Below are 9,417 nucleotides of genomic sequence, written 5' to 3'. Positions count from 1 at the left end.
AAAGTTTGACAATGAGATTCCCCTTTTGATGAATCTCAGGCACACACACATTTGCATATATAATGTAAATACATTATCTGAACATGTGTGATGTTTACCACGCGCACTGCAGCGACACTGGCATTCTATATATATTGATTATAGGCGTTTTTGACAAGCTATCACCCGCTTGGAGGCGCTGCATAAAAAAAGTGATGAAAAGTAAAATCGCTGTCAAACTCCATACATTTTAAAAAAAAGCTGAAATAAAATGAAGTTTTTGATTAACCCTTTCAATTGTCAGGATTTTAGATAGCGTAATATTGGAAGAAATTTGTTTATCTACGTTAAAGTAAGTGAAAATATTCGAATTAATTAACTTTATGGCAGAAAAATGTTAATGTTTGATTTTGTACCGCATGGAGCAAAAGTACATAGAGTCAGCTGTAAAGTTTACATATCCTGGATAGAGAATCACCAATTATTTTCAGTCTTCAGTGCATTCCAATGTGTTTTCAAATGCTAACGGATTTATTTTCGTGATTAGCATCACTTGCGCCAAGAGCCAAACATATAACCTATCAGTTCGTAAACATAAATACACTTGCGAAGCTTTAATAATCTCTCGAATCAGAAACAATATACATCAAATGAAAGGAAATACATTTTCTTACCATTATTATCCATTTTCATCATTCCCACTGTTGTTAATTCAGTAAAATACAGCAAAGTTTCGTTAATTGGTGGTTCGTTAATTGGGCGGTTCGTTAATTGGGCGTTCGCTAATTGGGCTATGTGACAACTTGAATGTCAAAATTGTATGGAATTTTCGAGTTTAATTTAAGCTATAATTTAACTGTTATTAGCTGCTATTTTCGATATACGGACTGGTTCCAAATTATCGCCATCCATGGATGTTTAGTCCGCAAAAATTTGACAATTTCTCACCCTTGTTGAGCAAGCGTCAAACTGTCAAGAGCCGCTTCTGAGCTGCAGCTGAGAGAGAGGAGCCAGCTGGAATTGTTTTTGTGCACCGAACTGTCGGGTGAAACCTGGTAAGAACTGTCACTGTGAATCGGGCTAGCTTGATTGAATAAAATAGGGGAAGTATATATTTGCGATAAAATTTCAAACGCCCCGCAAACCCGAGCATGCTGACTTGATTTAAATAGTGCTAATTGAATTTTCTGCATCGAATATAAAAGAATACAACGAAAACAATCAATCTGTAACTGAGCTGGCTCCTCTCTCTCAGTTTCTGACAGGCCTTGCTTGTGCTGACATTTAACATTCGCCTGAGTACATCCTTGCCTATCCTGATACCTTACATATGAAAATGATTGTACGATATGATGGAATCAAGTAAAATACAAGACTTAGGGCTTATTTCAGAAGATTGCTCTAACATTTCTGATGATGCCCTTCATGAGGGTTTGCACAACGTACACAGACATTTTTCGCATTGCTGCAAGCCACATTTTTCAAAGCTTTTAATGGTATTAGCTTTTCTAAATCATTCTTGGCTGCAATTCTGGGCACTTTGGATGGTTTTGACATTTCTGAATCAAATCAACTTTTTCAGCTGTGGGCAGTGTAAAAGTTGCAGCAGCGTAGTGAGCAGATGTTAGATTCGGCCAAAACAATGCCCTAGCAGCACAGATGTTGTTATTTAGTTGCAGTGACTGATATATGACTAATACAAGTCATAAATAAGTTAATTCAACTACATGTGGTAGAGTCGTGTTACTTGGGTGGAACGTTTGTGTGCTTTTGGCAGAGAGATAGAAGTCGTTCTTCTTTCAAGCTGTTACAAGCTTTAGGGCAATTGGGTATTTTAGCGGTATATAAATTTTCACATATTATGGTAACATATGATGTCACTATATCGTCACATGAAGACTTTTTCAAATTTGACGAGTGAATGTAATAAAAATAGCATTTTTTTAATTTAAAAATTTTTTTGGGATAAGACGATAGCTGAAAAGTAACCCACTTTTCTTCTCAGCTCACCTCAGACAACACAGTGAATAGATAAACTATGGTCATCGGACGATACAGGTTTCATACGGGAGCTGTCAAAAGCTCGGTCAAAATTAAGAGCTCTATCAGAAAGATAGAAGGGAGGGAGAGAACTTCTGACATCATTTCAATCAATCAGCTTGGTTGATATCTGTCAAACAGCAAATCATTCTATTTTTGATTTTTATTAATTTTTTTTATTAAATATTGACCTAGTTGAAATAAAAAAAGAACTGTTAGATGCAGAAAACGACGAGCTATCAAATAAGGTGAAAAAATCCACTTTTTGGGGAAATTAAAATACCCAATTAGTCAATGTTAGGCATATATGTTATGTCCTGCAGTTCACCATCTGGCACAAGCCGACTACTCATCTCATTTGCGCGGGAAGCTGTTAACCGACTCCGACACTTTCTCTCTGTTTCAGTTGTATGCTACTGGCAACTATCCAATTGCTCATTGTCATTGGAACACATTACATATTCCAGACAAATCCTATAATATTCTATTAATACCAGGATGCCACATTCTCCCCTGCAAAAAAGGAACAATTCAATATATGATATTATACCTGGGTCCATTATAGATTATTTACATTGTTGGTCAAATTGTTCTCGTTTGATATATTGAGAATTGTTAATTTTAATATATAGCCTGTAGAGAAATCGCTCTGACTTTTTTAACGTTACGACCCAAAATATAAGATACTACTTGTCATAAAATCTTTGATAGGACATTCATAATCGTCCCAGAATCTCCCAAATCTTGTCATTGATATTGTACGTCTGTGAACACGCAGAAAAATAAATTGTAAATGCAAAAGAATTCTGTATAATTTCAACCAAAAATATTGTTAACTGAAGGCTAACCCAGATATTTTTTTGATTTTTGATTCTTCCTTTTAGTTCAACAATAAGGTTTGTTATTTCGAATAATAGCTAGTTTCTATCAAAGAAAAAATTGAATATTGTAGAATCAAAAATAAGTATGTTTGGGTTTATAAACGATCTAGTAGAAGCAAAAAGAGTATGAATCACCCAAGTAACAATTTCAGGCTGATCAAACGCTTTTATAGCTGATTTTATTCAACCTGTGGCTGATCTATGGTTTAGGTTTGGAAATGAAAACCTTTTTTCAGCTCTTAAACATCTAAATCTGGTGATTTTATCAAGCTTCAGGCTAATTAATTAGCTGCTTTCGAAGCTGCAATGAAGCTTAACAGAAACTTTTTTGCACTTTTAAATAGCCAATTTGCGTAATGCTGTCAATTCTATTTTTAGAACGAGAAATAATTTTGCAATCTACTTTTCCAGTCGCTTAATCAACGCTTCATCAACCTTTATGCAGCCAAAAAAAAATCTATTTTTAAATTTAAAAATACGGAACGCGTCATTTTTATTTCGCCGTGAACGCGATATTTTTAGTTTCGAATAACTTTAATTCGTACAAGTAGCTAGCTAATTAAAAATGCATGTCTTTTTTCCGGGAATTGAACCCGCCATCTTTCGATCAATAAGCACTCACCGTATGATCCGCCCCATTTGCATCTGCAGAACAGACAGTGAGAATATCTTTACACCTGAAGCCTAGCCCGCCTAGCGTGAAGCAGTCGATAATGTCGATAACTGACAAACTTTTGCTGTCAGCCGAATTGCGAAATTCTATGATCTGACAGTATGTGTGCTGTGAGCAGAAAGAAAACTTGGTAGAAGTTTGTAAAGCCACTTTAACACCCTTAAGCAGACTTAAAGTAGTTTGAAAGCTGTGAGCCTAATGAAAGCTTCCACTCTACATTTTAACACCTTTAAGCAGCCGTAAAACGGTTTGATGTTTATGGTTGTTTAGAAGCAGATTGTTTACCAGAAAAATCCGCTATTAAGCTTTTTTATCAGCTTTTGGGAGAGAACTGGTTTGAAAAACTTAAAGTAGTTTAAACATCGCTTATTTAAACACCATTTGAGTGCTTACTTTATGCAGCTGTGATCGGCTTAAACCAACCCGTAAACAGCCATTGCTCTTGCAATTCAGCTACCGTTGTTACTTGGGCAAGTTTGAACAATATTTTTTTGATTCAAAAATATGATTCCAGTTGAACTCAACAACAGGTAATTGTTGTTTCAAACTATCATTTTTCTGCGTGTAGGACCGTGGACAATACCGTGCACCCCCGTTGGTATGACTTTCTTTAATCTGAACATTTTTAATCTGTACCACGGTGGTATGAATTTGTTCAATTGACGTTAAAGTTGACCGGGTAAATTGAAAATATAGCTCTTATGGAACTTACCTCTCTTCAGCACTCAAAATAAACCGTTTTAGTCGAAACTGCCGACCCAATTACCTCTTCTACAAACCGGACGTTTACGCTTGTTTGAAAAGTTTTCAAAACGTTTGTTTTCGTCAAATCAAAACAACAAGTTCATAGAGTGCGCGTCTGTGAAAATGAATAGAGTAAAAAAGACATAAAATTAAGATGCTAATCGACGTGCTCCATCCAGTACCAAAGTCAGAATTTTTCACTTTGGAACCCAAAATGAACAATCCGTCCCAATTTAGTTCAAATTCGAGCCGATCGAAAACACTTCTTCTCGGTTGTTTCTCTTATTCACTTGGTCTCTCTGTTCTTTCTGAGTCTGTGCTCTACTCCTTTCAGGGTTGTTTTGCTTGAAATTAATCGTTAACGGCAAGGATAACGCTCGTAACTGCCGGCTGACAATAATCGATATTGTGATTTGTGTTTAGCAAAATTTTAGCTAGACTATTTTTAGCTCGCTATAGTTACATGAATTTAAAGTTTCAATATAGTAAACTTTACCCATCACGTCTTTATTGTAAGTATTTCAATTATTTGTAATAAATTACTAATATTAGAAATTCGATTACGGCATATCGAAACGGCGGGTGCCGTAAATATCGATATATGACATCGATATTTCGAAGCGAAAGAGAATATCGCCCATTATCGGTAACCAGGGTGCGTTTGAAAATTTGTTGTTCTGCCTGCATAAGCATAACAAACAGTAACACAGCGCGGCGGCAATAACTCGAATGCAGTAATCAACCGTTTTTTTTTTAATTTTGTGTGTGTTCTCAAATAATAAACCTGATAAATTTCGTGCAATTTGCAAAAACTAGAGTGAATTTTCCTGTGACCGGCTGAATGTGAACGTCTTGTGTTTCGGATTAAGGAAAATTTTAGCACAATGTCGTCGTATATAAATGATTTCAACAACAACATCCAGTCCTACTTCATAAGTAGCACCTACGGAAACGAAACGTTGGTGACCAATAGTTTGAATGTAAGTGAAAATATTTAAACAATTCAAGTTCCGTAGTAATTGGCCAATTCTACTTTACAGCACCTTGCATTGGTGACCGACGAACGAGTTTTCGATGTGTCCGTCTATGGGAATAATGCATTTTTTGTCAACCTTCACAAGCTAATGACCACCGGAACGAAAAAAATGTCCCTACTGTGGTCCGCCTTGTCGGTGCTGGAAGCAGCCGCTCGGTGCGAGGAAACTCGCAAAGCGTTGGTGGTGAAGTTTCACTTCCTGCCGGCTTTAACAAAAATGCTGGAAGAAATCCATAACGGCGAGCAGCAGCAGCGGTTGCTGGCCCTTATCGAACAACTTACGCATGGACTACAGCTGGAAAGTCACGAGCCTTACGTTGAAACCTTGCTGTTGAAGTTGCTCGCCCTGATGGAACAGAATCACGGTCACAAGGATAAAACCGAACTGGTTACGTTGGCTCTCTCGATTTTGGTGAATCTCTGCTACATGAACCTGCCCATGACGTATCTCTTGACGAAAAATATAAGCATTTCATCGTTTTGCGGAAAGATTAAGCAGTTTGGTTTGGTGGCATGTAAGATGTACATTATTTTGGAGAAAAACGATTACCTGAAAGAGATGGACTTGCACTATCTGTTGAAGATGAGCTTCAAAGAGGTTCGGAATGTTTTGGCTTCCGGGTAAGGTTTTACGGTTTAGATATTTTGTAATTTAAGTCAAACCCATCTTTTTATGTTTCCAGGAATAGTTTTGTTTTACGACACGTCGTCGATTACCTGCAGTACATTCTTAAACACAACAGTAGAAATGATGGTTCGAAGGAAAATAATCGTAATGCGGTTAATATTGAGGATGAGTTTTTTCGGAAAAATCTCAAAGAATTCCTGGAGGATGTTGATAAGCATGCAAGCGACAAAACAAATGAAACCGGGAACGTCTCCACGAGGAAAAAACGGAAAGCATCAAATGAAGATAAAAAGGCATCGATGGAGTCGACAAAGGACGATTGCATGGATGTTTTGTTCGAAATTCTGGAATGTATCGTTGCGCTCGAACCAATTGGTGAAATTTACTTGAATTCGATGGTTGACTTGGCCGCAAAATGGATTCAGTCCAAGCAAAGCTGCGCCAAAGCAGTTGATCTACTTAGAGTTATTTTGGACATGACTTCAAAAGGAAATCAAGCGGATCAGTGTACGGAAAAGTTTGTAAATTCCTGCCAGAAACTTCTTATCGATCTGCTATCGATAGTTAAAAATAATGATGATAAAAGGTTGCTAATTTCTCTCTGTAAATTACTTACAACGATAGTGAAAGTACAGAACGCTTTACATTCCGAACTACAGCACATGGTTGAACCACTGTTTCAGCATTTCTTTGGCCATGTTATGGAATCGAAACACTCGTTCGATTATTCTCTGCCAGACAGTGATATTCTCGTGTATCTATGGGCATTACACACATTTAATGAATTCGCAAACGTCGCTCCGACGCTCTGGTTCGCCAAGGTGAACAATCTACTGAATCAGAAACCGCTACACTTCCTAATTGCTAAAGGTTTGACGTCCGGTTGCTTGGAACTCACAGAGGCCATGTTGCACGTTTCAGCTTCGGTGGATTTTCCTCGACGAGAAGTTTCCCAAATGGTCAGCATGCTAGCGACCAGTTGGCGTGGAGCCCATCAGTCGACTCCTGGGACAATGTCAGCAGCTGCGCCGACACCTTGGGCAAACTCGACCGCGATCAGTCGCGATCTGCTCGATCGAATGAATCGAACTGCGTCGCACATCCAGGACGTCAGTGCCGCCGGCCACATCAACGATGTGACGAAGGTCGAACTGATCGAATTCTATCAGTTAAAGTTTAACATGGAGACCCAGTTGATGGATGATTTGCGCGTAAGTCTAGCTGGGATGTCTTCTCAGATCAGTAATCTTATGCATCAGAATCAACTTCTGGCAGCGGAAATCGAAAAGGTGCAAAGGAAAAATCTACCCCTGGTGCTGAAAGTGTCGGCGTAAGTATCCGTTTCGACTGTTTGTTCCTATGGAAGTAACAATTACCAATCTGTTCTTTAACTTTAACAGACAAGAAGCAGAGAATCAATCGCTGGAAAAAGAGTTAAATCATATGAGATGTGCTACAGCTTCGTATGATAAGAAGATCAATCAAATGAAACAAGAACTGTCCGATTATATTAAAAAGGCTAGTGAAAAGACACAACAGTGCGCAGCACTGGCGAAGGAGGTTGAAGCCGGTCGAGTGCGAAATGAAAACTACGAAAAGGAGAACAAACGGTTGCAGCACGACCTGGCAGAAATGGTACGATACCATCATAGTCCATCACCAAAAACAAAACCACTTATTTAACGGAATTTTTAATTTCAGACCAAAAACCGTGACGATTCCCGCAAGCTGCTGAAGATCGCCGAAGAAGAGCGGCAAAAACTGACCGAGCAGAAGACCGTCGACCGTAAGATGTTCGAAACGAAGATCCGCGAGCGGGAACGGGAAATTTCCAAGCACACCGTCCTGATCAGTCAGCTCGAGCAGCAACTGTCGGATCGCGATGCTAAGCTCGAAAAGCACGAGGAAGAAGCGAAGGATCTGCTCGCGCAGATCGCCACCAAGGACGAACGGATCGAGCAGATCGAGGCTGAACTCAAGGAAAGCGAAAGCATACAGAAAGCAATCTATAGTCTTATGAACAAGAAGAAATGAACATATATGCTCGAAAAAGGAGAATAGAAAAGCGGCCGGAATGATCAATAAATTTAGGTTTTATTTCTTAACTATTCTTAAAAGCGTGTTTGTACTTGCAACTAAACAAACTATTTTTGTTTGTTTATCTATGTTCAAGCCAGTTCGTCTAGAGGAAATCGAAGTTACAAGATTCACATAAATTTTGCAGGTATAGCTGGTTTTGTAGCTTTCATCACTATGCTGAAAGATCGAGATACTTGAAACAGCAGTGCTACGTTGGTACTCCTACGACCGCTTTGTCAGGAACGATGCACGTACTTTCTATATAAAATGGTTACGAACGGGAACTTTGCCATGCCTCTGTGATGTCTGGTAACCTGCTTACTGACAACACAGCGGTAGCAGCTAGATAGAACGAGCTCTTCCACACTTTGTTGAATGGAGGATTAACATGAGAGAATAGCAGCAGCATCATTAGAATAATGAGCGATGATCAAATTGAGCAGTTATCAATACAGGGGTAGATTAGAAAATAAGAAGAGCCAGTAGTGAGACAAAAACTTTTAAAATTATTTGCAATGGCCTAATGTAAAACGAAAAATGGATAAAACCCCTAACCCAAGGTGTCATGCGACCCGTGCTGAGAGATGAATAGTGGGGGGGTTCTACAAATTCTCAGCCACTAACGGAGCCTGTGGAGTACCAGGGCGCCCTTCAAAGTAATCTGCCCTTACTGCATCATGAGTGGCTCTGATGATGCGGACTTTTCTTTCCCCTCAACTCATGGGATTCTTTATGGAGAACAATATAAAAAATTCAACACTTCGAGGCACCGGTGGCCTTCCAAAGCCGGAACCAATGGAGTCGGAGAACTCCATTGCGCGTGATTCTTCGGAATCGAGCGCAAAAAGTCGACCGAAGGATGAAGAGCTGGAGGAAACCTTCAACCTCGACAGCGACTCGCTGTACGGAGGACCTTCAGTCCCCTCGCTGATCCTGAGTTCGCCAAAAGAGAGTGTGGAAAGTCGCGACCAGACGATGATGGGGCCCCAACGTCGTCTCGTGGTGGTCTCAAGCGACTCTCCAGTGCACAGAAAAGGCAGCACAAGCGGTATCTCAGCAAGGGATACACAGAGAAAGAGGCCATGAAACTGGCCTTTTGCCCTGCCGACCAGCTGCCACAACCTCTCGAGCAGAGGAGACTGCGTCGCCAAACACTAGCGTAAAAGGTCCAAACACTAAACGACCTAGAGTGCGCCAAAACAAAAGACCGCCTGTGCACAAACCTCAAACAGGCGTTTCCTATAGTGAGATGGTGGATGCCGCAAGCATCGCAATCACGTCGAGTGGTTACCCATCCACTATACTTACTGCGGATCAGCTCACGGCTATTCGCAAAGAAATCCTGAACTGCATTGCG

The 9,417-nt window shown here is 39.7% G+C and overlaps 1 protein-coding gene across 1 annotated transcript; it reads left to right on the top strand.

Moving 5' to 3' along the window:
* The first annotated feature begins 5,121 nt into the window (after positions 1-5,121).
* Positions 5,122-8,015, top strand: LOC128740926 (uncharacterized). Its single transcript, XM_053836505.1, has 5 exons — positions 5,122-5,297; positions 5,358-5,974; positions 6,037-7,311; positions 7,382-7,616; positions 7,683-8,015. The coding sequence occupies exons 1-5, from the start codon at positions 5,202-5,204 to the stop codon at positions 8,013-8,015; spliced, it is 2,556 nt and encodes an 851-aa protein (XP_053692480.1). The 5' UTR covers positions 5,122-5,201.
* Positions 8,016-9,417: the final 1,402 nt, after the last annotated feature.

The sequence above is a fragment of the Sabethes cyaneus genome, chromosome 3, assembly GCF_943734655.1.
Source record: "Sabethes cyaneus chromosome 3, idSabCyanKW18_F2, whole genome shotgun sequence".
In the NCBI taxonomy this organism is placed as follows: domain Eukaryota; kingdom Metazoa; phylum Arthropoda; class Insecta; order Diptera; family Culicidae; genus Sabethes; species Sabethes cyaneus.
Note: the sequence above shows the minus strand (reverse complement) of the source record. Positions and strands in the feature narration are given on the sequence as shown.

Excerpts from the sequence above, each read along its gene's own strand:
- LOC128740926 (XM_053836505.1), top strand. The coding sequence starts at position 5,202 with ATGTCGTCGTATATAAATGATTTCAACAACAACATCCAGTCCTACTTC. Across the intron at positions 5,298-5,357 it reads TGGTGACCAATAGTTTGAAT|CACCTTGCATTGGTGACCGA; the intron begins GTAAGTGAAAAT and ends TCTACTTTACAG. Across the intron at positions 5,975-6,036 it reads CGGAATGTTTTGGCTTCCGG|GAATAGTTTTGTTTTACGAC; the intron begins GTAAGGTTTTAC and ends TTATGTTTCCAG.